This window comes from Rosa chinensis, chromosome 6 (genome assembly GCF_002994745.2).
Source record: "Rosa chinensis cultivar Old Blush chromosome 6, RchiOBHm-V2, whole genome shotgun sequence".
Lineage (NCBI taxonomy): Eukaryota > Viridiplantae > Streptophyta > Magnoliopsida > Rosales > Rosaceae > Rosa > Rosa chinensis.
Window position 1 is genome coordinate 66,992,323 of NC_037093.1, and position 25,741 is coordinate 67,018,063.

At 38.9% G+C, this 25,741-nt stretch overlaps 4 protein-coding genes and 1 non-coding gene across 6 annotated transcripts; 3 read left to right on the forward strand and 2 right to left on the reverse strand.

Annotated features, from left to right (window-relative positions):
• The first annotated feature begins 684 nt into the window (after positions 1-684).
• Positions 685-2,941, forward strand: LOC112173683 (signal recognition particle 54 kDa protein 2). Its single transcript, XM_024311364.2, has 2 exons — positions 685-1,188; positions 1,433-2,941. The coding sequence occupies exons 1-2, from the start codon at positions 858-860 to the stop codon at positions 2,593-2,595; spliced, it is 1,494 nt and encodes a 497-aa protein (XP_024167132.1). The 5' UTR covers positions 685-857; the 3' UTR covers positions 2,596-2,941.
• A 455-nt stretch (positions 2,942-3,396) lies between these two features.
• On the forward strand, positions 3,397-8,361 carry LOC112173681 (aspartic proteinase 39). 2 transcript variants are annotated; one of them, XM_040509781.1, is made up of 12 exons: positions 3,397-3,732; positions 3,818-3,938; positions 4,104-4,531; positions 4,625-4,781; positions 5,085-5,167; positions 5,271-5,367; positions 5,792-5,861; positions 6,032-6,229; positions 6,871-6,977; positions 7,497-7,598; positions 7,693-7,790; positions 7,957-8,361. In XM_040509781.1, the coding sequence occupies exons 1-12, from the start codon at positions 3,503-3,505 to the stop codon at positions 8,141-8,143; spliced, it is 1,878 nt and encodes a 625-aa protein (XP_040365715.1). In that variant the 5' UTR covers positions 3,397-3,502; the 3' UTR covers positions 8,144-8,361. The 2 variants fall into 2 exon arrangements, with proteins under 2 accessions (XP_040365715.1, XP_024167131.1); XM_024311363.2 differs by having other exon boundaries at positions 3,398-3,732; positions 6,856-6,977.
• A 7,036-nt stretch (positions 8,362-15,397) lies between these two features.
• LOC112173315 (peamaclein) lies at positions 15,398-16,125 on the reverse strand. The gene is made up of 2 exons (XM_024310927.2): positions 15,939-16,125; positions 15,398-15,823 (listed from the first exon to the last, which is right to left on the reverse strand). Exons 1-2 carry the CDS (start codon positions 16,018-16,020, stop codon positions 15,639-15,641), a joined length of 267 nt encoding a protein of 88 aa, XP_024166695.1. The 5' UTR covers positions 16,021-16,125; the 3' UTR covers positions 15,398-15,638.
• Positions 16,126-18,776: 2,651 nt separating this feature from the next.
• LOC112174901 lies at positions 18,777-18,875 on the reverse strand. Its single transcript, XR_002926213.1, has one exon. It is a non-coding gene; the product is annotated as a small nucleolar RNA Z279/snoR105/snoR108 (small nucleolar RNA).
• Positions 18,876-22,780: 3,905 nt separating this feature from the next.
• On the forward strand, positions 22,781-25,725 carry LOC112173526. Its single transcript, XM_024311160.2, has 3 exons — positions 22,781-23,596; positions 24,209-24,556; positions 24,661-25,725. Exons 1-3 carry the CDS (start codon positions 23,150-23,152, stop codon positions 25,291-25,293), a joined length of 1,428 nt encoding a protein of 475 aa, XP_024166928.1. The 5' UTR covers positions 22,781-23,149; the 3' UTR covers positions 25,294-25,725.
• Positions 25,726-25,741: the final 16 nt, after the last annotated feature.

Sequence of the window (25,741 nt, forward strand, 5' to 3'; positions counted from 1 at the left end):
TGTACATACCAATCATTTGGGAAAACATATACATATACAATATTACACATCTTTTTTTTTTTAATAGGAATTGATTTCATTAGTAATCAAGCCATGAAAACAGGCCAGAGTCTAACAGAATTTATATAAGATAACTCGGAACAAACCGGATAAACCCTAGTTAAGCCATGAGTAAACTCATTAAAGTCTAAAGAGACGCTCGCTGGAAAGCAAGCCTAAACAAGCAAGAACAACCTCGCTATTCTAAGGAAAAAATCATTCATCTAGTCTAATCTGCCAGCACACACTTGTAATACAAATAACAACTAGAAACATCTTAAAATAACTCATAGAGATTACTCGAACTTTAGAAGGCTTGGATCCAGATGTGTAATAACAATATTACACATCTTTGCGGCTTCTTTAGTCTTGCAATATGATATTATTCATCATACATGATTAGTCGAATATTTGTTTTATGATGCATTTTTTATATTTCTTATACCGCTATCAATAGATGACCACAGAGTATTTTATTTATTTATTTCTTTTTATATAAGAATTAGCAAGATAAGAGTTGATCTTCCAATTAAAAAAATAAAAAATTTGTGAGGATTGTTTTCTTTTACGGTTTTACCTTGGGGATTCCTTGTAATAATAAATGAAACAAAACAAAACAAAGGCAAAACAAAAACGAAATGTGTGGACCACCAGATATATGCCAACTTCCTGCCCGAGTCAATCACTAAGAACGAAGAACAATCCCCAATTTCTCAATTCACCAAAACCCTAACCCTCGTTCTCCCAATTCTCAATCGACCCGTTCCCCCCATCCCAACCCAAACCCATCTCGAATCCTTGTTCCCTAATCAGCCAAGATGGTGTTAGCGGAATTAGGAGGGAGCATCTCCCGTGCTCTCCAGCAGATGAGCAACGCCACCGTGATCGACGAGAAGGTCCTGAACGAGTGCCTCAACGAGATCACACGCGCTCTTCTCCAATCCGATGTGCAATTCAAGCTCGTCCGCGATATGCAGACCAATATCAAGAAGATCGTCAATTTGGAGGATCTCGCTGCCGGTCACAACAAGCGTAGGATCATCCAGAATGCTATTTTTAATGAGCTCTGCAAAATGCTTGATCCAGGGAAACCCTCTTTCACTCCGAAGAAAGGAAAACCGAGTGTGGTCATGTTTGTTGGTTTGCAAGGTAATGTTTTCGTTGGCCGGTGAAATTGTGTTTCAATCTGATTTGAACTAGATGTGTATTGGGGAGATATGTTGTGATTGTTGGTGTTGCTCGAAATGTTTTTTCTGGTGTAGCTTGTCTTATGCTGTCCTTGTTCTTATGAAATGTTCCAAGCATGCCGAATCTTTGTATTCTGTTTGCTGTTTGGTGTTGATTGCAACTGCGCTTTTTTTGTTTTCAATTATAAATATTGATATATGTTCAGGGTCTGGAAAGACTACAACTTGCACAAAATATGCATATTATCATCAGAAGAAAGGTTGGAAACCTGCCCTGGTGTGCGCTGATACTTTCCGAGCTGGTGCATTTGATCAGTTGAAGCAGAATGCTACCAAGGCAAAGATTCCGTTTTATGGAAGCTATATGGAGTCGGACCCTGTCAAAATTGCGGTGGAAGGAGTGGAGACTTTTAAGAAGGAGAATTGCGATCTTATAATTGTTGATACCAGTGGGCGTCACAAACAGGAAGCTGCTCTTTTTGAAGAGATGCGTCAGGTGGCTGAAGCGACGAAACCAGACCTTGTTGTATTTGTTATGGATAGCAGTATTGGTCAGGCCGCGTTTGATCAAGCTCTAGCATTTAAGCAAAGTGCTGCAGTTGGAGCTGTTATTGTTACCAAAATGGATGGTCATGCAAAGGGAGGTGGTGCTCTTAGTGCTGTTGCAGCAACAAAGAGTCCTGTTATATTTATTGGAACAGGAGAGCATATGGATGAGTTTGAAGGGTTTGATGTTAAGGCCTTTGTCAGCCGTCTATTAGGCATGGGTGACTGGTCTGGATTTATGGACAAGATTCAGGAAGTTGTTCCTAAACTTGACAACCAGCCAGAGCTTCTGCAAAAGCTTTCAGAAGGGACCTTCACGCTGAGGATTATGTATGAGCAGTTTCAGAACTTGCTTCAAATGGGCCCACTTAGCCAGCTGACTTCAATGCTTCCAGGTGCTGAGCTAATGCCAAAAGGTAATGATAAGGAAAGCCAGGCCAAAATCAAGCGGTACATGACCATGATGGACTCGATGACAAATGAAGAGTTGGACAGCACAAATACAAAAATCATTACTGAGTCTCGTATAGTGCGAATAGCACGAGGTTCTGGTCGTCTGGTAAGAGAAGTGATGGAGATGTTTGAAGAGTACAAGCGCCTTGCTAAAATATGGAGCAAAATGAAAGGAATTAAGATTCCTAAGAAGGGTGGTATCAGTCCACTAAACCAAAACTTTAATGCACAGCAAATGAGCAAAGTCCTACCTCCCCAGATGTTGAAGCAGATTGGTGGCATGGGTGGCTTACAGAACTTGATGAAGCAAATGGGTTCAATGGGTTCAGCTAAAGAAATGATGGGAATGCTTGGAGGCGGGGACAAATAGATATTGACGACAATTATGGAGATGATCGAATCTCCCTCAAGTTACAGCAGGCCTATGTGAACCAGAGAGAGCGTCCTGGGACTGAAACGCGCTATCCTTTTCTTTCTTGAGACAATTTACAGGCAGCTATGCTTAAGTTGATACTGCTAACTTCTTTGCCAAAGAAAATCTCTATTGCCAACTATTATCCCAGGCATCTCTCTCGATTTGATTTATTTTATATCTTAAATGGCAGTAGCATTACTAGTTTTGTTATAATGTGTTTTGTATCAGCTGTATCAGTTCCCTTTCTTTGTACTTGTTATTGGCTCCTTTTGGCTTTTGATTAACTACTCAAAGTTTCGCATTTTCTCTTGTATTTGGTCAACAAAATACATGGTAGTCTCCTCCTTTTGGCCATTGATGAATGGGGGAGGATTCAGTGCACTGACGTACACTCGCACCGATATAAATAGATGGTTAGATTATATTAAATACACTCTTAGGTTATTAATAAAAATATTGAATATTAATATCAAAGGTTGAGATCATTTTACTTATGTTGGATCATTTGCAATGTCAGTGTATAGAATAATTTTCATCGATCGATGAACTTCCCAAATATGAAAGGATATTCTCTTTTATATATTTTGGTCAACAATACATGAAAGTACAGTATTCAAATTCCGAGACTTTAATTTTTAACTGTTATCAAGCTGACGTGGCGCTACCAGATTGGGCAATCTTAAATTCAACCGAAACAGAACCCGCCGCAAATTCCAGTCCCCAAAAGGCCGAAAGCTATATAAACAAAAACAAACAAAAAAATAAAAATGAAAAATGAAAAATTCCTTGTTTTCTCAAATCGTGGGAGCAGACTGAGGACTTTTCTCTCCAAGGTCCTCTCCGGACTTCAAATCGGAACCTCATGGCTCCTCGGAGGTTGGTGGTCCTCCTTCTAATTTGCTCCGTCCTACTCAATTTTTGTGGCGCGTTTGCTTCAACCGCCGATGATCAACGCCGTCCGATGATCCTTCCTCTCCATCTCTCCTCCCCCGACGACGCTCGCCACCACCGGCGAGCCTTCGACGGTCGGCGTCTCCAGAGATCGGAGCCGAACGCGCACATGAGGCTCCACGATGATCTCCTTACCAACGGGTTTGACTCTCTCTCCTCAATTTTTCAGCTTGGGTATTTGTAATGGTAGTGAATTGAAGGTTGTGGAACTTGGAATTGGAATCAGGTACTACACGACGCGGCTGTGGATTGGGACACCGCCTCAGATGTTCGCTCTGATTGTGGATACGGGGAGTACTGTCACTTATGTGCCTTGCTCTGACTGTGAAGCCTGCGGTAACCATCAGGTTCGGCTTCATTTCCATGCTTGACTTAGCTAGATTTCCTTCAATTGGTCCAGGGTTTATTCAACTTGTGTGTTAAAGCTCTAATTTAGTTTCGCTTTGTTCGAATGTTTGATATTATTAGTATTAGTTCATATGCGTGCAAGCTGAGCAATTGTTGCTATGCAGGACCCTAGGTTTCAACCCGATTTATCTAGCACGTACCAACCTGTAAAGTGTAATATCAATTGCAACTGTGACGATAAAGGAAACCAATGCACTTATGAGAGGCGCTATGCTGAGCAGAGCTCCAGCAGTGGTGTGCTTGGTGAGGATGTCATTTCTTTTGGCAATGAGAGTGCACTTGTGCCCCAGCGTGCTGTTTTTGGTTGCGAGAATATTGAAACCGGTGATCTTTACAGCCAACGTGCCGACGGCATAATGGGTTTGGGTCGTGGTCAGCTTAGCGTCATGGACCAGCTTGTTGATAAGGGTGTTATTAGTGATTCATTTTCATTGTGTTATGGAGGAATGGGTGTAGGTGGGGGTGCTATGGTTCTAGGTGGGATTAAATCCCCCCCGGATATGGTGTTTACCCATTCTGATCCCTTTCGCAGGTACATACTTTTATAATGCCTTTAATTTAGTTTGTTTTACCGAGTAATGTGTTTTGTTCATCTCACACATACACTTTAGTTTTGGGGCAACAGTCCATATTACAATATTGAACTGAAGGAGATACATGTGGCTGGAAAGGCTTTGAAGTTAAACCCGAAGGTGTTTGATGAAAAGCATGGAACTGTCTTGGATAGTGGAACGACATATGCATACTTTCCAAAGGATGCTTTTATTGCATTTAAGGATGCTGTAAGACTTAATCTTTTCAGTTTCCTCATGTCTCTGTGTTTTTTTTGTTTTTTGGTGATTCTCTTTGTATTATCTAAAGTCAAGCTTCTTTTAGATACCTATTGAAAAGTTTAAGTTTGGTTCCTGATTTTTTTTTTTTTAAAGGAAAAAAAAAAGGTGTTTTATTGTTAACTAAGTATAAAAACTTAAACCAATAACTTGAGGAACAAATTCAAATGAGGTTATTCACTTTGCAGTCCATCTGTATTGTAAACAGGCTTTCAACAATTAAGTGTGGTATGTTTTTCTTTTGGTAATGTGCAGATTATGAAGGAAACTCATTTCCTCAAACAAGTCCATGGTCCTGACCCAAATTATAAAGATATCTGTTTTTCAGGTGCTGGAAGGTAATCCTCTAGGATATTCACATCAAGTTATGTACCTTTATTTACTGAAAGTTTTTTTTTTCTTCCCTTAAATCTAAAAGTTTAACATTGAATTGTGTTTTAGGGATGTCACCCAACTATCAAAAGTTTTTCCACAGGTTGATATGATATTCAGCAAGGGACAGAAGTTTTCACTGTCTCCCGAGAACTATTTGTTTCCGGTAATTTGATTAGTATTTTACTTGAGCATGTCTTTGGGAAATCATGAAAGACTTATTTAATGGAAAATGTGCTTGAAAATGGTTTTTGAGGCCTTTGTTTGTTGAATATCTAATTTCTGTTTCTTTATCTATAATATTTTGAACTCTCTTTGTCAATCATCATGTAGAAAATCATTTAGAAAATGTCAAACTTACTCTAATCATTAAAATTGTTTTAATAAGGAAACTTAGTACAAGTATCTGCTTTTCTGCACATTTATAACTATTGTACTTTCATCTCACATGCATCACCTTCTCGTTTTCTGCTTTAAACTCATCATGTTGCACACAACTCATTTGCCTGATCTTTATGGTCTTTAATGAACATATAATGTTTGATTTATTGGTTTTTCTGTGTTTTTTGTGCCATTGTTACTCTCAAAAGCATACGAAGGTTAGCGGGGCTTATTGCCTGGGAATTTTTGAAAATGGGGATTCAACCACTCTTTTAGGAGGTATGTGAGATTCCTTTCTCTCTCTCTCTCTCTCTCTCTCTCTCTATATATATATATATATATATATATATATTTACATTCTTATGTGAGCAATGTGTTTTGTACATATTGTAATAACAAATGCTTTGAACCAGTGTTGTAGCTTACTTTATGTTTGTTGGATTGGACAGGAATTCTTGTACGTAATACCCTTGTGACATACGATCGAGCGGACAATAAGATTGGCTTTTGGAAAACCAATTGTTCTGAACTATGGAAGAGTTTAAATCATGAGAATGCTCAGGCCCCATCTTCTAACGACGGGAATATGAGTGGAGGGATTGCTCCTGACATCGCCCCAGCTGGATTGCCTCAAACTGATCTTCCAGGTAGATTGAGCGATTAGTTACTCCTAGGTTCCAAAGGCCAGAATATGAAGAGCTGCATTATATGATAAATGGAGAAGATAGTTGCATCTGTTAATGTGAAAAAGATTGTTGTTATGTTATGTCTGTTCAAGCTTAGTCTTTTGTGTACTAATTTCATGGAAGCAATAAGGTAGTATGCATACATGATCCAACACACTGGGTTCAAGAATCATGGTGGTTACTACTACCACTAAATTTTCAAGGTGCTGATTGTGCCATCAATTTGTTTATTTCTCAAAAGTGCCACTTTAGCTGATCTGTAATTATCTTTGCCCTTGATTTGGAGTCCAATATGACCCCAGTTAGCTTTGGTTCAAACCATCATTTTTACTTGAGTTGTTAGTACTGGACTTATAATTGTTTGGTCCTGAATTTGGTATCTGTTAGGTCGACTCCTTTACGATTAGGTAGTTGAAGCCAAGATTCTTTTGAGCACGTTAAGTAATTCTGTTCTGGTATCATGAAATGATATGACCTTTAATACACACAGACACACACATATGTATAGAGGATAACCTCAATTGTCATGCATTTGAGTATACTTTTCCCTCAGCAACTTTGGCAATTCAGAAACATTTGATATGTAGGTGAACTTCAAATAGGGCAGATAAGTTTCGATATGATGCTCAACATCAGCAACTCTATGAAACCCAACTTCACAGAACTCGCAGAGTCTATTGCCCATGAGCTGGAAGTCGATATTTCTCAGGTAGGGTTGAGCTGTTTTATCTTTTGATTTAAAGTTTAATGTGCATGAAGTAGATTTTAGTCCCCATCATCCTGTCAGGTACTTCCATTCTTCCCATTTTATTGCCACTTGCTGTCTTAGGAAGGTGCTTCTTCATGGGGGCTGAGGGGTCCTGGTTCCCTAACAATGCAGCATCTTAATAGTGAAGTATACATAAGCTCAACTATAACTTCCAGAATTCAGTCTAGCCGTTTCTAATTAAACAAGACAAAATGTTTTAAACCTCCCTTGAGGAGATATAACAATATTAAAAATAAACAAATCAAGTTTTTCTTTATGCTGTGTGTTTGACCCTTACTCTTATCATTGGACCAATAGAAACTTAATTTTAGGATCATTTATCTTCATCCTTAACCTACTATAACTCAATTGATTCCTACTATTGTGTCCTTACTCTTTAGTCTGCTAGTATCACTTAATATTCTTTGCTCTTGTATATCTTGGATTAAATTCGCATTGGCAACACAATTTCTTTTTCAGGTTCACTTGAGGAACTACACTATTTCAGGAAATGATTTACTCATTAAGTGGACTATCGTACCTGATGAATCTGCCAATAGCTTTACTACTACCAAAGCAATGGTATTTACTATTCTGTTGCAGTAGTACATGCGCTGCAATTGGAGCCTTTTCCATCTGCTGACTATAGTGTTAACCTAATTCTTGTTGATTTCAGAACATAATTCGGCGCTTAAGGGAACATCAGATGCAGCTTCCCCATAAATTTGGGAGTTATCAGCTGGTCAAATTGAAAGTTGAACCTCAAATAAAGCGGTATGTTATTTTCTTTTTTCCTTTTATTTTCCATTCACTTCACAATTGCTTCTCACTCATCTGGTTCTAGCATTAATTGGAAGTATAAATTGTTGGAAGTTTGCTACAAATGATTTTGTGCAAATGATTTTCATTCTTATAATTGGATTGTTCCGGAGAATTGCAGGTCATGGTGGGAGCAACATTCTTGGATGGTGGCAGTTGGAGTTTCAGTTGCCTCGGTTCTTGGACTATTAGCATTAGGGACATGGTTGGTTTGGAGATACAGATCGCGACAGGGCATGACTTATGAGCCTGTTGATGGCGTTGTTGGTGCGGTTGTTGCAGAGCAAGAACTTCAGCCCCTTAAATGAAACTCTTTATTTTGGGGAGCAGTTAGAATTTCTCTGCGGAGATACTGCTTTAGAGTCGTAGACTTAGCTTTGGAACTGTACATATGGGTGCAGTGAAGCTGATGGGGAGATTAAATGCACAATCCCTCGGTGACTCATTAACTGTACATTCAGTGTACAGTATAGGAAAGTGGAAAGGCGAATAGGTAACATAATACAGATGATCCTTGATTCTGTCACTTCACGGTGTAAGTTCTGAAGAACAAGTGATAAACAGTGAGGGTGGTGAATTTGTTTTAGGTGTCCCAAGGCCTTAGTGACCCTTCTATTGAACCAAAAGAAGAGATCACAGATTCAACTTTACCTTTTTTTTTTTTTTTTTTTTTTAAAACTGTTTTTCCCCTAGTTATTTGCGTCCATTTTGTAATCAGAAAGCTTGAAACTACCAATGTAAGGGCATCTCCAACAGACTAGTTAAATTCAAATTGTAGTTATATATAATTATTTTTAAAGCAAAATTTAACTCCAACAGACTAGCTATAGCTAAGTTAAATTTAGTTTTAGCGAAATTGGCTAGCTATATTTAGCTAGAGAATTATGCATATCTAAAGCAAAAGTAACAAGTCGCAGCCGCTCTCTCTAACCTAGGGTTAGGGTTTTTTTAGCCTCTTGCGTAGCTTATTCTCTTTGTCACGTCAATGACAACGATCGATGCAATGGCAGCTCACCTGGCCTCCTCCCTAGCCCTGGCTGACGGGAAGAAACCGGTGGATCTGCGCCCATCCAAGGGATTGAGACAACCTGAAGCGTTCATGATTGGCAAACTCCTTACGACAAGGGAATACTCTCGCAGATCATTCCTAGGCATGTTTCGAGCTGCATGGAGGATTAATGGCAACCTCCGGGTGGAGGAAGTCGGAGAAGATGATAGAGTTTTGCTCTCCTTCACAGACCCATCTGATGTAGATCGTGTCTGGAAAGGCGGACCATGGGGCTATAACAGAGCTCCGATAGCCCTTTCATTGTATGACGGTGTCAGCTCGGCGGTGGATGTACCCCTCACAAAGTCATCGTACTGGATGACGCTACAAGGAATACCACCGGCATTCAGATCGGAGCGCATTATGCGCCTCATTGGCAACACGATTGGTGACCTCAAGGAAATTGATCGTCCGGCATTCAGGAATCGAGTCATGCGTATTCGGGTTGAGATCGACTATGTGAAACCTCTGTTGTTCCGTCGTCGATTCTGGGTAGAAGATGAAGTCCAGTTTAGGTATGACAAGATTTTCGGTCGCTGCGGCACTTGTGGATTGGTTACTCATGTTGGCCTCCCCTGCTCCGGGCCGGAACTAGTTGAAGACAATGATACACCGATGGGGGCAGTAGCACCACCCACGGCCTTAGCTGTCATGCGGGAACAACCTGTACTGAACCCTCATTCTACTAGGGTGGTGATCAATAACCAAACCCTAATATTCAAAGCTCAGGTGCCAAGGAGTATACCAGAAGCTCTTATTCCTCAATCGGTGATGAACATGCGACGACACAAGAGGCAGGTACAGGTTCGGGAACTGCCTGAACCAAGACTCAATGAGAACCCAATCATCGGACTACGTAGGATTCGGGAAGATGATGAGGTAACAATCTCTCCTAAAAAACTCCGTTTGAGTCTTGCTATTGGCAAGAACAATCTGGATGCAGTGAACATGGGATTACTAGAGGGACCTTCCAATACTATCGAACAGCCTAAGAGGAAGAGGAGACGCCCAATTGGTAGTGTCAACAAACTACCATATGGGACAGCAGGAAAAGGGAAGAATGCAAAAAAAGATGGAGAATCTGACAAGATGAAGAGCAAGAAGACCAACCTGATGCCGAGGTTGTTGGCTGCTGATGAGTCTGAGGTAAGTACAAGCTCTAACCCTAAGGGGAAAGAGCAGGTGCTTGCTTAAGATATCAAAAATTTCAAGACATTCTGAACTTCAAGCCTTCTCAAGCAGGAGTGATTTCTATATGCTTTTCTAAGATGTTTCTAGTTGATATGTGTACCACAATTGAGTGCTGGCAGATTAGACTAGATGAATGATTTTGCCTTAGGAAGTGAGTTTATTCTTGCTTAGTTTGTTGGCTTGCTGTTTCAGCGAGCAACCATTTAGACTTTAATGAGTTTAGGTGTGACTTAGATAGGACATCCGGTTTGTTCCGGCTCTTCTTATGTAAGTTTTGTTAGACTCTGGCCTGTTTATTCATGGCTTTGTTATCTAATAAAATCAAATCCTTTCAAAAAAAAAATATCTAAATCAAAAGTTAAATTTCTCTCTCCTCTTTTGTCTACATGTCAGTTTATGATTCGAAAAAATATAGTATATTATTTATAAATAGCTACCACTGCTGGAGCCAGCAACATTGTTAAATCAATAGGTCAATGCTATAGCACGGTTCTTTAGGTCAATGCTCTTTTTTATTTTTTTATTTCTGTGAAGAACTTTAGGTCACTGCTACGATCATTCTTAATTAAAATCTTCATTGACCGTGGACTAAACTCATTGGATTGGTTCTAAGTCTAACGGCATCTTACTTTCTTTGGTTACAGAACAGCATGTATTTCTTATTTGTTAGTTAGAATTATCATCATCGTCCTACAAGCAAAACATTTGATGTATTTGATGTAACAATTCAAGAACAACATGAGACGACATCAGTTGCATGTTTTGGTACTAAAGGTTTATATTTTTCTAAAATTATCTAAGTTTTCATAATTTAATTTTATTAATATTTGAGTGATTATTTTTATGTATCAATATTTGTCAATCTTTTTCAAAAAATTTATCAAAAATTTCGTAAATTTAAAGTCAGGAATTTCAAACCTTATTATCATGACATTGATGACATGGGTCCTATAAATAAATGTTGTTAGTTCTATCTGTAACTTTGCATATCTCATTATCATTTCATTACTCAGATATGATATGATGATGTGATACATTTCATCTGGTAATTGTTACAAGAAACTTAATTACTTACTTTTACCCAACTGATATGTTTTTTTTTTTTTCTTGAGGAAAGGATAATTTCATTAATTTATCCATAACCAAAAGGCACGTACAACATATGCTGTCTCACACCAAAATCATAAATGGCATAAGCCGTCAAGTAGTATGACAAGTAACCCTCATTGTAAACAAAATGAGCTCACTTATTCGAGCCTAAAAATCAAATGACCCAAACCCTCACAACTTAACTCCCCTAAAATAGTAAATCTAGTCGCCTAAAGACCTTAATTGGTGTACAACTAGAGAAACTAAGAATTAAGCAGAAAAAAAATCAAAATCCATGTGACAGGCTAAACTAGAGAAAAAGCTAGAATAGGCAGAAACCCCTAAGTCCACTAGAAAGGCTAGGCAAGAAAACTAAAACAAGAGGTCCAACATAAATAAAAATCGATATATAACCCCATAATTATACACACGTCATCGTTCAGCCATCAATACAAAATACCTGAAAACTTTTTCTCATTAAACTAAGTACATACTGATGCCCTGAACCCACAATTCTAATATTGACCCGCTCCACAAAGTCACATATTACACAACTTACGAATTAAATTGGCAACAACAAAATAAAACGTAAGTATTCCTCAGAGTTTACTACATAGAGGAAGTCATACAATGGCAAAGCCAACAAAATTTGTTTCTTAACACAACACATTCTTTTCCCAAAAGAAAACAACACGAGTCAACCCGTGACCCAAATCATATAATCATTAACCTAACAATTCAAATTGATAAATCGATCCAACCTGGATACAACAACAAATTGGTCCAACATGGACAAAACATCAACGCATATCAATCATATCTATCGTTAACCTAACAAATAGAATATGATACACATGTCCTCCCCGGACAATTAAAAGAAAGAACCCCTGAAACTCCCTTTTAAAACACATTCTCAAATCAACACAATACATTCTTTTCCCAAAAGAAAACAACACGAGTCACCTCGTGACCCAAATCATATAATCATTAACCTAACAATTCAATATGATAAATCGATCCAACCTGAACACAACAACAAATCGATCCAACCTGGACAAAACATCTACGCACATCAATCATATCTATCATTAACCTAACAAATAGAATATGATACACACGTCCTCCCCGGACATTCAAAAGAAAGAATCCCCGAAACTCCCTTTTAAAACACATTCTCAAACCAACAGAAGTCACCCCGTGACAAAATCATAATAATTAAATCTCTGACAATTAAATATGATACGCACGTCCTCCCCGGATATTTAAAAGAAAGAATCCCCTAAACTACCTTTTAAAACACGTACTCATCAGCATCAGATAGCTCTCCGCTACCCCCCATGATGTACAATGGCAATAGACTAGATCTCTAACTGAACGTAGCCACTCGTCCGGCCAAAGGCGTGATTCCCCAATTCCTTACCTCGGTTACCATCTGTGACATATGATCTTCAGACCCTATGTGGTCTTAGAATCAACCGTTAAGTAAGTCACACCCGACCTAAAAACGTTACAAACATCTAGTTTCGGCTTTCCCTATCCCTGCTCACCATCTGTGGCTCTTGGTACAAGGACCAATACAGTTAAAATGAGTTACGCCTGACTCAAAAATGTAACATCAAACTTAATAATTTTCAAACAATAGAAAACATATTTTTCCACAATATTGTTTCTTCAAAAGTCACCTTCAACAATAATATGAGCACCATCATGCATATTATTCATCACACATCATTCACAAGAATATATATATTTCACGTATATATATATATATATATATATATATATATATATATATAGACGTAGTTATTCGCTCAGGAATGCCTACTAATACCAACTATAGTTTGCAGTTAAACAATTAACGCTAAAACAATAATGGTAATTCCGTTCGTAAATGAACCTTGTGAGATTACTCACCTCGAAACTCTCGCTGCGTCTTCAATAAAGAACAAAGCAGCCAAACTGCAAAACAACCGTCCAAGGATACTTCGTCAAGTACCTAAGGAAAGTACAACCTTGATTCAATCACTGAAACACAAGGAATAACGTTCGAAACCCTAAATCGAACTAAAATTCCTAAAGTGACGCCAATAGAGGTGAAACCACATCCGAGACCTCCCAAAGTCTCCGGAATACTTCCACGATCGATATGTCTCAACCACAAGTCGATCGGAAGCTCAAATCCTCACGGATCGAATAAATTGACCGGTATGAAACCGTAAAAATCATAACAAATTCATACGAGCTCCAAAATTTTCATATTATATATTGAAACGCTCGTATCAACAAGTAGAACATATATAATACCAAAAACAGTTCCCTACATGGCCGGAAAGCCACCAGAACGCCACCACAGGCGGTGGCGCACCGCCGCCTGCCAAAACTCAATATTTTACAAAACTCCCAACATCAAAGCTGTTCATCTAAGCATGCTTGTGAATTTTCATAACTAGCTCGAAGTAAGAAAACAAGCATAAAGGGTCGAAAACTACCTCACAAGATTTGGATTTTTGCTAAATCTGAGTTCAACCGATTTCCACGTAAATCGATTCAAACAAACACCATAGATCGATCAGGAAGGCTTCCATAAACTCACAACAGGAAGCATGAAGTCACGACGTCGCGGGAACTGGGTTTTCCGACCGGGTCCGAATACACCAAACTTCGCTGTCTTCTAGCGTTGTTACCACCGCGAATCGCCGCTAGAGGACACCACAGGGAGGAGCGGACGACAACGACGAACCGATCTGGAAGGTTTCACCGGAAGAGGTCGTCGGAAAAGCCGGGTCGGATCGTCCGAGTTCGGGTCAGGTCAGCCGGGTTTCTTCGATACTAAAGGTATCAGTCGAGAGAGAAGAGAGAGGAAGAGAGTTTCTGGAAAAGGAAACTTGGAATTATGAAATAATTTCCGGAAATCCTCTATTTATACTAAAACGGAAACTTTTCCTGAAAGCCATAACTTCTTCATACGAGCTCCGATTTTCGCGTTCCACATGTCCATGAACTCGTATTGACGCGTTCTACAACTTTCGTGAAGAAAGGTTTCGGAGAATTCCAACGAATAAAAAGTCAACCTTTGCAACCCCCCTAAAACCATATTCTTCTAATAATTATTCGCCCGAAACACTTCCGCTCCATCCACGAGCCACAAAACCGTCCAATAATCACAATTTAGATTCTGGATAATCCTCGGAAAATAAATATGAATTTCCGGGACATCACACTGGCCAAGGACAAAGCCCAAGCACCCAAACCCAACCACCCAAACCCAACCACCAGGATTAGCCCAGAACCTTGGCGACGAGCAAAGCACCAGCACCACTAGCCAAAAACGCAGTCGAAGTAGCCACTAATCGAAGTCACCGTCTCAGTCGCATGCCGAGTGACCACCCCACCAACGCACATCAACCCAGCCGAACCAGACTCATCTCGTCACCATAACCAATCCACACAGCCACCCCATCTGCATTTGAGCATATACTCTGGCAAATCGAGATCCCATTAGATTGCACCCCTCATGCTTCCTGCAGTAGCCAAAATCTCCTGATCCCCTCGCCAGCCCGTAACCAAATCGAAATCGATGATCACCAAACCAGATCCAGGTCATGAACACATCTAGGTGCATCCTAGAAAAAAACTAGTCCCGTCCGACCACACGGCTCATACCGGCAAAGCCAGAGGCCCACTCGGCATGGCAGCGTAGTCGGACGAGCTAGAAGGTCAATTGAAGAAGAGAGTAGGTCGCGGAGGCACGCTAGGGTTTTTTGACAAAGATTTTATGCAGTCTCTTTTACCATAACTATTCCTATATAAACTAACTGATATATGTGTTATATTTTGTCCTTAGACGGTAAAATCCCAGTCCCATCCACCTAAATTTTGTTTTTTTCTTTTCATATTTAAAACAGCTGGATAGTACTAACCTGATTCTTTTTCAGTCAATTGTAGTATTGTCCTAGCTAGGAAGGCAGATCTTTCATGCTTCAATCAGTTCAATGTCGAACAAAACCAAAACAAAGCAACTACCAGATGGTCCTGCTCTATACGTACGAGATATGAACTTTTAAGAAGCCTGACTTAGTGGAACATCTCATCTAGGCTTGCTAGTTATTACTAATTACTGCTTAGAAACTGGCATACTGCTTCATTCGCTTGAACAATTAGAGTTGGTCTTGGATTAGAGTTCCGAACAGAAACCAAACCGAAATTTAAAAAATTAAAAATTAAAAAAAGATCGAAAGAGAACAGCTGGCTACAACAAGCCTGAAACAGTGAAATTCATAACATATAACGGTACGGACCTCCGCTTATTCACACCGGAATGAAATAATTAAACTACTTATATAGCTCTATGTGCATTAACTTTTGTTAATATTTTCTTTTACGGGTCCGAGCTAGTAACCGAGTACACAAATATAGATATACCAACACCACAGATAAAAGCAACCACCATGGATGAAGTTGTTTGTTGTCGGAGATTAAGGGCACTTGGGGTTTCCCTTGGAGTTCTTGAGGTCCCTGTAGCAAGGGCATTCGTCCTTGTTTCCGTAAGTCCCAGAAGGAACGCAGTTGCATTTCTCGCAGCATATTCCACAGTACTTCAAGCACCGATCCATGTATCCAGCTTTCGAACATCTCACCCCACACTTTGAGTCGCAGAAAGCTGCACATCAAACCAAACTGTAGTCAAGAACACAATCCACAGCGTCGAAAACAAAGAGATCTCGAAACAAATTAAGGAAACAATATCAAGATGATAAGCTAAGAAAGAAGCTTACGTGAACCAGCCATTGTGGTCTCAAACACAGATGAGCCGAGAACAAGGCAAACAAGCATGAATGTTGCGACGACGAGCTTCATTTTCACGGAGAACGACAAGAGATAGTTGGATGGAGATGAACGGAACAGCACCAAGTGTAGAACTGGCCGGTTTCTGAAACGTTTTGGGTGTGTGTTATAGAGGTTAGAGTGAGAAGGTATTTATAGTGAGCTACGCTAGCGTGGTAGGTAGAGGGTTAGGGATGTGTTATTACTATGGAGATTAATAAATTACTATCCACTAGTACGTAGATTATAAGCATTACCAAAAATTTTAGGGAGGCTATACCTTCAAAGAAAATATTTCATTACAGCAGAATACAGGCTGTAAATTAAGTGTACGTGGATTTGCTTTACAAAGATCATGAGTGATACAATTAAATTGGAGGGCTACCTTTTTTGATTAAACGGGACACTTGTTAATCATCAATTTTTCGATTAAGACTGAAAATTGTAACATCCATGCTAAAACATTAATTAAGTTGGTGCATGCAATATGAAGCATAAGTTTAACTAAATGGGGCTCCACGGTATAGCCAAAATAAATAAAAGAAGGCTACTATGTATCACAATTTGATGACATTCATTATTATTATTTATGACGCATTTTACTTTCGTATTACATCCATTTATTAATAAATGATCGGAGGTTAATTTTCCAATAATTTATTTATTTTTAGGTATAAGAAATTATTTTGTAGTTTCTGACCACAACATAACATCAATAACATAGTACTTAATCCAAGTTAATAACATTCAAGAACGTGTATTAAACACATGATGATCACACATGCTCCTTGTAATCTAATATCTGAATTTTATCACACCGATTAGGCAGAGAAACCTATAAAAACTAATTAGCTTACATGATTATGTGGTGATTCTAGAGTACCTTATAATTTGTGTCTAGATTGGTATATTGTTACAAATACGTAGAACTAAAACTAGAAGACGTGTTAAATTTCCAATCTCGTAATCCTAGCTGAACATGAACATTGTTAATTAGCATTATAAGAAACTATGGACTCAAAGCACTCACTCTCCAAAGTTCAAGATAGAAAAAGAAAAGGCTTCAAGCTACCATTGCTTTAGTGCAAATACGCAATGCTCATATGGTACCGTCCATCTAAGGAGGTTGGATACTTGGGTTGGTCGGCCCCGTTTCGTTTTTTTACTTTTAAAAATGTAGTATGCTCTGTCATGTAAAAACTTCACTTCCCCATTAGGCTATTACCCTCACAGCAAGCCAAACTTCTTGCCAGCCCTAATAGCATCTTTAACGGAAATGTGAACCGTTAAATTATAGATCAACTTGTGATTAAAGTTTGTTTAATAATGAGGATTAGTTGGTCGACTAAAGTCTTAATGGATTTGTGGTTAAAGCAAGTCGCAAACTTAGTTGGCATGAGGTTGACCCATAAATATTGCAATGCAAAATAATAGAACACGTTCGATCTCTTGATATTCGACATACATATATGATCACACTGTGAATCAGAATCACACGTCTTAGCACGAAACCAATTTTAGATATGAGTGAATGATGTTTTGTAACTTGCAAGGAAGATATATGGATATACGGAAGTTGGTGGTTTATTACGTACCTCATCTACACGGTTTTTAAAACGTGTGGGCCAAGTGGTCTATGCTCTTAAGGCAAGGCATGCATCATTATCAAATTAAATTGATACCTGAAGATGCTAAAGTCCAAACCATTAACCAAGATAAGGCCTCTCCTGGGGAAAGTTTATTAATCTTGCCCACTCACACAATGGCCCAACTAGCCAACTAGGGCTAATTAAACACCATCCATCTGCTTTAAAGAAAAAGTATTATATTCATTACCAAAAAAATTTTGGTTATTGTTTGGGTTATTAACAAGATCACACAATCTTGTTATTCTTGATCGGTACAGATACCTGGTTTCCCTCACGTTTGTCCGATCTCTTATTTTTTTATTGGTATAGTTATTCAGTTATTCTTGTTTCTTTCTTAAAGAGTTAGGTCTTATGTCTCATTCTCGTTGGTTGTATTTTTTCTTTTCTTATTTAATAAAATATCAATGGAGGTGTAGCCAAAAAAAAAAATCACACACTACTCAAATCTTTGGGTGATTGATATCTGGCTCCAATTCCAGCTAAGTTTTAGTGTGTCATTTCCATGACAAGATTGAAAAGAAAGAAAAAGTTCAATTCAAAAAATCAATTTCATTTTCCAAACTCATGTTTGCATATTGAGAACAATGGTGGAAGGTTGCTTTCGTTGCCAGTTTGCCACAGCTTCCATGTGAGAGTGAAAGACTGAAGGGAATGATTCTACCACCCAAATACCCAAATTTGGAAGATGTTGGTGCTCCAATTTGGGTTTTGGGATAGAAAATGGCTCTTTCAAATAAAACCATATTGAGCTTTACTATTCATATTTGGGCTTTAATGATTATATGAATTTGAGTCACTTATGTCTTGGAAATAAACTGTCCATAACTCGTTTGGTGGTTTCTCATGATCTGGAGATTTGTATGGAGCCCAAAAGAGAAAAATGTATTTTCTGAATCATTCTGGGCCCAGTCCACAAGTTTCCTCGGAGGGAAATTTTGAGGTTCACCAACATTCCATTTCAATCTCTTTGTTTTTGTTCTTTTTTTAATTCTAATTTCCCAGAACCAAAAGTCTTTCCCATAAATTTATGAGTTTGATTCAACAATTAATTATATGTTTAAAAAGAATTCACTTAATTTTAATTTAATTCTAATTTTGAAGAGGAGAAAAAAAATTAAATTTAAACTGATTTAAAAAATTGGGATCAGATGGTTAAGATGAGGGTGCCCAATTGTCGTAACCAGGCATGAGCGGACACCCATCTCGCACGATGCAAGTATTGACCACTCATCACATCCCGTTTCTGCCTGAAGGATCATGGTTAGTGAATCCCAACCCTAGCACTTTTATAATAAGCAGTTTGACCCGTGCTTTACCTTGTTCCGGATGTGGAACTAGCTGCACACTCTCCTTAATTTTCCAATTAAGCACTTGCTGGCAATCACTTTAAACAGCTCTCTACTGTGTTTAACAAGATCTACAACATTGAATATTTCATTGCTGTGGGTTCCATTAAAAAATGTGAGAATGAATGCAATCTTAAAACAAGATATTAGTGCATCAGGGAAGAAGATTGAAACTTGGACCGAAGGTTTCTTCATGAACAAGCTTAAAAAGTTGTAATCCATCTAAGATACAATCCCCAATTACTGATTTTTATTGGAACTAAGAAGGTTTTGGGAATCAATGATTATTTAAAAACCTGACTTTAAAATTCTTCTATGTCCTTCATTGGATGCAGACTACATGCAGTGAGGCTAGGTAGTGTTGAATACATGGTTTTGGACTTTTTCTTTCTTTGTTTTCTTAGAAGAAAGCATTGAGAACACTGAGGGGGAAAGCATTATCTCACACATGTTGATCGATGTCCTATCTGAAGAGCAAGAGCATCGGCCACAAAATTTGTCTCTCGGAACACATGTTTGAACGAAATGTGTTGGAATGAATCTCTAAGCAGATCGAAGAATGTTGACTAAGGTCGAAACTCTCCGAGGAACTGAGCGACTCCCATTTAGACAGTCAATGAGGCAAGGCAATCAAAGGCATGAGCCTCACAACTAAAGACCTGGCTTCCTAAATTATTTGAACCAGAAGTCCATAACTAATAGGAGTTCCAGTAGAATCTCTGATAATGAAACCTTGGTCTCGGACTTGTTGCTGTTATTTTGTGTGTTTTCAATCTTGCTTTATTTTAACTGTAGCCTCGTAATGAACTGGTGAAACCTGTGTTCTTGCTTTGGAGTTGCAAGCCAGAATTGATCAAATGTCTGTACGAAGTACGAACACACCAGCCGTCTAGAATCAACATTGGATCATTGGATGCTTCAAAAGATTATAGAACGAATTCTGTGGTTTGGTACCCATCCATATCAGTTGAGGGACCCTTCTAACTAAGGGGTGTAGAAGTGTGCTTAGTGATCGAGACTTTACCAAACTGAACAAACTAAGAAAACCACATCCTATCGAAACAAAGCTCGACTATTCACACGCTAGTCATTTCCTTTTGCTTCCCCTGGTAGAACATTTGATTGACATTTCCAAACAAAACGGATCGGAGAAACATCAATGCCAATTACGTATGTGATATGTTACAGGAGAACAGAATTTCTAGTTCCCAATCAATGCGTTTAAAGCGGAAATGCCTTCGAAGCCAAAGTCAGTGGTTTCAACTTTCAACTTAAACTATAGAATTAATTGAGAAGTTTAATTAGAATAACAGAAAATGAATGAAGTTTTAGGTCCGTGATTGGCGACGTGATTGAGTGCTCACGAAGCATGTGTTTCAACTTTCAAGTGGTGGGTGCTCTTTTAGAATCATATCTAAGTGGAGAACACTTTGCTATTGTCGCTATCAAACCAATCAACGACTATAAATTTATGATAAGGTCCTCCAACTTATGATAAGTCAAATCTTTGTAATTAGGATAGGCTCCCAATCAACTCGGTAAATTTGCAATTAACCAGGAAAAAAGAAGAAGATACTCAAGATAGGGATGACTTGGGGAGTCGATAGGAGTGGCAATGGGTTGAGTTGTAACTGTCATACATAAAATAAATCACTTTAAGCTCGAAAAGTTTGAGTGAGACAGTTATTCGCATCTGTATTGAAAAAATTGAAATACGTTAAATTTAAATCATCACATTCTGTCAAACATATACTATATCATTATTAGTGATTACTCAATGTAGATGGTTATGATCCCACAATTTTATTGGAATAAGAAACCATACGAGCATAAAACCAAACCCTGGCTTGGGTAAGATAATTCACCACTTCACCAACATCAACCACATGCAGTAAAAACTTGATATATTTTGAGGTGAAAAAGCTCTATATAGATAAGGGCACACGACAAATTACTAAACCATGTATGCATCAAGTTTGAAAGATATTAGTCATGGCTAGCTTCTCCGGTCTATCAATGCATGAGATGGACCGAGAAAATCTATCAAACGGTCCCATGAATTGAAGAACCAAGACTTGACGAGGGCTTTCAACTCTCCAACCACCACGATTTGTCTTTGTATCCATACCCTACTCATATCAATGGTCCATCCTATGTAACTGAATTTTCAATCGGGGTTTATATTTCTTATGGTTTGGTAATTAACCATACAAGAAATAATGATTCCAAATTAAAAACCTAAATGTGAACTAAATGCTTTAAATGATGAGGGGTATCAATCCCTTATTTATATTGAGAATAAGTTCACATAGTTGTTATTTAGATTTTACGTAATCTGCGGTTATATTTTCATATTAAAATATTTTAATTTAGTATGATCTACATAATAAAATGAATTGTTTTCTTAATACAAAATAAATACATCCAAACAAAATTGTAAATTTCAATTTTTCGTTGTGTAATTTTTGACTTTTTTCCCTTCAAGATTACGTATGTTACCCAACACAAAAGACTTGGAAAAAAATAGTAAAAGATTGATTTTTTACCATATTCTTAAGCAATCAACCTGCGAACCAAATTACCAAATAGTATAATTAGGCATGGAAGGCTCTGTTTTCTCACCATGATCCTTGGCAAAAGGTTTAGCTTGAGCAACCAAAACTTTTGCACCTTATAATGATCTTGGATGGGTCATTAATTTTCGTTAAACAACACTTCTCAATTCTCATCATGATAGATACGCATTCTTTGTTTTTGGAATCATGCTAATTAGCAAAGCACGCAGCACGCTCATAATAAAATAGAACAGACATCAATTGTGTTCATCATCGATCTCTCTTATCTATTTCTTTCTTTTATTCTTCTTTTTAAATTCCAATATCAACAAGAAGCCAACGACTAAAAGATCTGATCATGAATTGCCGTGTTGACCGTACCCCAAGACACACTTGACCGTTGTTAAAATGGCGCCAAACCCAACAGCCCCCGTCTCTGCCATTCTATATTATAGGTCACGAGAAAGATTTTTCACCCAATCTCCCAGTTTCAATCTTCAGAAATCAAAAAGGTTTTGAAAGAAAATGATGGTCAGAGCGTCGTCGTATTGTAGCAACCCTACAACACTAGAAGCTAGGGTCTATTGTCCCCAGGAAGAAGAAGGCACCAAATGAGAAAGGTCGATATGACCAACCCTGCTCCTTTCTTGGCCGGTTGGCCAATCCACCACCTAAACAAAGAAAAAAAGATAAAGTGAAACTGAGAGTGAAATACATCCCAATTCTCCTCACCAAATTAAAGATTAATTTGCATTAGATGCTTGCTAAAGTTGTGGCCTTAATTAGTTTTACCTTGTTTTTACTATAATTGATCGGTTACCTTGCTTCATTAGCTATCAGTATTTTCAAAAAAATAGCTATCAGTATATCTCATTTACGATTCCGTACTAAATTTCGAGTTCCAGTATCCACTATTCGACAACAGTAATAAATGTCGAGAATAATGCACCGCCTAATTAAATTTTGCTCAAGTCATATGCCATTTTAGATAAATCAAACTTATAGACTAAGCTACCAAAACATACTAAATGCATCATTTTTCTTCATGTATTTAGACATTATAAAAGAAAGTTATCTCCTTTGCATGTATTGTAAGCAAAGAGAGAGCGTATTTAAGGCTGAGATCTTCTTTGTGTTTTGTGAGGAGAATTTTCGTAATTGCGATTGGTCATAAATAAATTCTATTGTGTGATGGAGACTTTTTTTTTTTTTTGATCGGAATGTGTGATGGAGACTTAAATAAATAGAAAGGAAAGAAAAAAGAAAAGGAGAGGCGCAGAATCAGGAAAGAAAAAAAAGAGAGGCGCAGACTTGGAAGAATTCAGGCAGCTCTGTCCTCACTGTGCTTGTCTCTCGCGGCAAATTTTTCTCTCATTTCTTTAATCATTTTTTGTTTTTCTCTCCTGCTCTCTCTCTCTCTCTCTCGGTCCTCAAAAATCAAAAAGCTCTCTGCTTTAGTTTGTATCAACCAAGCCTAGCTTTGTTCTCACTGTCTCTCATCACTTTTGCTTTCCATTGCTTCAAAACCCACAACCCATCACTTTTGCTCTTCTTGTTTCTCGTTTTCCTGAGAGCCCAAATCTTCAGTTCAGTTCAGTGGCAGAGTCGTAAAATGGAGAGGAAGCAGGGGTTCTTTTCGGCGCTGAAGGAGGATGTGGTGAGGGGTCTGTCACCGTCGAGGTCGAGGTCGAGGTCGAAGAGTCCGGCGAGGAGTGGGTCCCCAATGTCGGCTCTGCTGCGTCGCAGGAGGAGGCACCACGTGGCGGAGCAGCTCATGGTCGCGAGATCCGGGGGGCTGAGGCCGCCGGCGGAGGCGCTGTCGCCGTTGAAGGAAGGCCCGGATGGGACGGACGGCGAGGATGATTCCAAGATGGAGGGCAAGTGGGGCCACTGGATGAAGGGCCAGCTGTGCAGGGCTCCCGCCGTTGCGTGCTCCTCGTCGGCGTACAAGAGGTCGGATCTGAGGCTCTTGCTTGGGGTTTTGGGTGCACCCTTGGGACCTGTGCACGTTAGCACAGTCGATCCCTTCCCTCATCTCAGTATTAAGGACACCCCCATTGTAAGTCCCTCTCAGTTTTTCATGCGTCATATTTACTGCAATCTAAGTCTCTTTTTTTTCTTCTACTTGTTGAGAAGTATTATGGTCCAAATTTGGGTATAAATTTATTTATGAAATTTGGGAGTTATGAAGTTTAATGCCTCAGATCAACAAAATGGTCATGCATGTTTATGTTGATCTATGAAAGTTGGTGGGAGTGTTGATTGTTTCCTGGAGATTTTGTTCAAAGTGAGTTGCTTTAGTTTCACGCATGCTGGGTTTGATTGTTACCAAAGGAAAAAGTAAAAAAAGAAACGATGGTAAAAGAAGCAAACCTCATCGGAATCGAGCACTGCGTGTCCTCTTTTTTCATTTTTACTCACATACCCCTCTTGAAAATCAAAAATTGAACCCATTTGCAGTTGTCGATTTCTGTTTGACTTTTTTTTTTCTTTTAGACAAGTAATAGTGCTTGTAGAATGTATGGGAGGAAGTAACTGCTGCTGGAATTGCTGAATTTTATGCCTTTTATAGGTGTTGCGTTGTAATGTGTAATCTAAGTTTTTGATACCTAGTGTCTGAAGATTCATTTCCAGTTTGATTATACCCTGATTTTGTGGAACGCTGTTGCAGGAAACTTCGTCTGCTCAGTATATATTGCAGCAATATACAGCAGCGTCCGGGGGTCAAAAGCTTCAGAACTCGATTCACAATGCTTATGCTATGGGAAAGGTTAAGATGGTAGCTTCTGAATTTGAGACAGCTGGCAAGGTCGTGAAGAACCGCAATTCCTCCAAAGCGGCAGATTCAGGTGGATTTGTCCTGTGGCAGATGCATCCAGATATGTGGTATGTGGAACTGGCCATTGGTGGCAGCAAGGTTCATGCTGGCTGCAATGGAAAGCTTGTCTGGAGGCACACGCCATGGCTTGGTGCACACACTGCTAAAGGGCCTGTTAGACCCTTGCGGCGTGCACTTCAGGTAATTAAAGTTCTGGTCTTTTTGTCATCCACTGTTTGTTCAGCTGAGATTGCTTTTGACATGCATAATATATAATTACTTTGCCTACTCAATTTCTTTTATAGGGACTTGACCCGAGAACCACTGCTAGCATGTTTACCAACTCAAGATGCATTGGTGAAAAGAAGATCAATGGCGAGGATTGCTTCATCCTCAAGCTTTGCACAGATCCTTTAACTTTGAAAGCTAGGAGTGAAGGGCCTGCAGAGATCATAAGGCATGTTTTATTTGGCTACTTCAGCCAGAAAACAGGTCTTCTTATACACTTGGAAGATTCTCATTTGACCCGCATTCAGAACCATGGGGGTGATGCTGTGTACTGGGAGACCACAATCAATTCATTCCTTGATGATTATAGGCCTGTGGAGGGAATTATGATTGCTCACTCAGGGCGTTCAGTAGTTACTCTTTTCAGGTTTGGAGAAACTGCAATGAGCCATACTAAGACTAGGATGGAAGAAGCTTGGACAATTGAGGAAGTGGCATTCAATGTCCCTGGGTTGTCAGTAGACTGTTTTATCCCCCCTGCTGAGCTAAGATTTTCTTCTATGAGTGAAACCAGTGAGCTGCCTCAGGGTCAGGCCATAAAGAACACCATGGCAGCAGCTGCATATCGTTCCAAAGTTGCTGCACTCGAAAAGTCTCATGACGCCAACGTCAGTAATATTGTGTGGAAAATGGGAAACATGGATGTTTAGAAGGACGAAGGCACAAATTTGAAAGGTCTGTAGTTGTATTGGACTGACAATATCAAAGATTCAAAGGTAGGTTGATAAGTTAAAAGCTGGGTCGCAATGCAGAACTCGTGTTGGATCAGTGTACGTCAACCTTGTACATAGAGGACAGTTGTGATCTGTAGATTTTCTCGGGTGCTGGAAAATTTTTGTACCTAACTGGAAGCTATTCTGGAGTCAGGGTGGGGTTTTTGGTGGGATGGTTGAGCTGTCTAAGGGAGCTCATTCAGAATCAATCAGTAATTCAGTATACTGAGATGAGGATTCCATGGAAACACTTCTCTTAAGATTCTTGTATATCTGTGAATGCCTTCACTATGGTACTTGAAGATCTTATGTTGAAATTTGAATTCCTGCTATGAAGGCAAGAAATCTTGATTTCAAGTTTTTGCATTCTGTTCATTTATGCTAT

What these genes read in the sequence shown, in the direction of transcription:
- LOC112173526 (XM_024311160.2), top strand. Translation starts at nt 23,150, where the DNA reads ATGGAGAGGAAGCAGGGGTTCTTTTCGGCGCTGAAGGAGGATGTGGTG. An exon ending in GTATTAAGGACACCCCCATT is followed by an intron (nt 23,597 to 24,208) that starts GTAAGTCCCTCT and finishes ACGCTGTTGCAG; the next exon opens with GAAACTTCGTCTGCTCAGTA. An exon ending in CCTTGCGGCGTGCACTTCAG is followed by an intron (nt 24,557 to 24,660) that starts GTAATTAAAGTT and finishes TTTCTTTTATAG; the next exon opens with GGACTTGACCCGAGAACCAC.
- LOC112173681 (XM_024311363.2), top strand. Translation starts at nt 3,503, where the DNA reads ATGGCTCCTCGGAGGTTGGTGGTCCTCCTTCTAATTTGCTCCGTCCTA. An exon ending in TTATTGCATTTAAGGATGCT is followed by an intron (nt 4,782 to 5,084) that starts GTAAGACTTAAT and finishes GGTAATGTGCAG; the next exon opens with ATTATGAAGGAAACTCATTT. An exon ending in TGGAAGTCGATATTTCTCAG is followed by an intron (nt 6,978 to 7,496) that starts GTAGGGTTGAGC and finishes TTTCTTTTTCAG; the next exon opens with GTTCACTTGAGGAACTACAC.
- LOC112173683 (XM_024311364.2), top strand. Translation starts at nt 858, where the DNA reads ATGGTGTTAGCGGAATTAGGAGGGAGCATCTCCCGTGCTCTCCAGCAG. An exon ending in CATGTTTGTTGGTTTGCAAG is followed by an intron (nt 1,189 to 1,432) that starts GTAATGTTTTCG and finishes ATATATGTTCAG; the next exon opens with GGTCTGGAAAGACTACAACT.
- LOC112173315 (XM_024310927.2), bottom strand. Translation starts at nt 16,020, where the DNA reads ATGAAGCTCGTCGTCGCAACATTCATGCTTGTTTGCCTTGTTCTCGGC. An exon ending in GACCACAATGGCTGGTTCAC is followed by an intron (nt 15,824 to 15,938) that starts GTAAGCTTCTTT and finishes TTTGATGTGCAG; the next exon opens with CTTTCTGCGACTCAAAGTGT.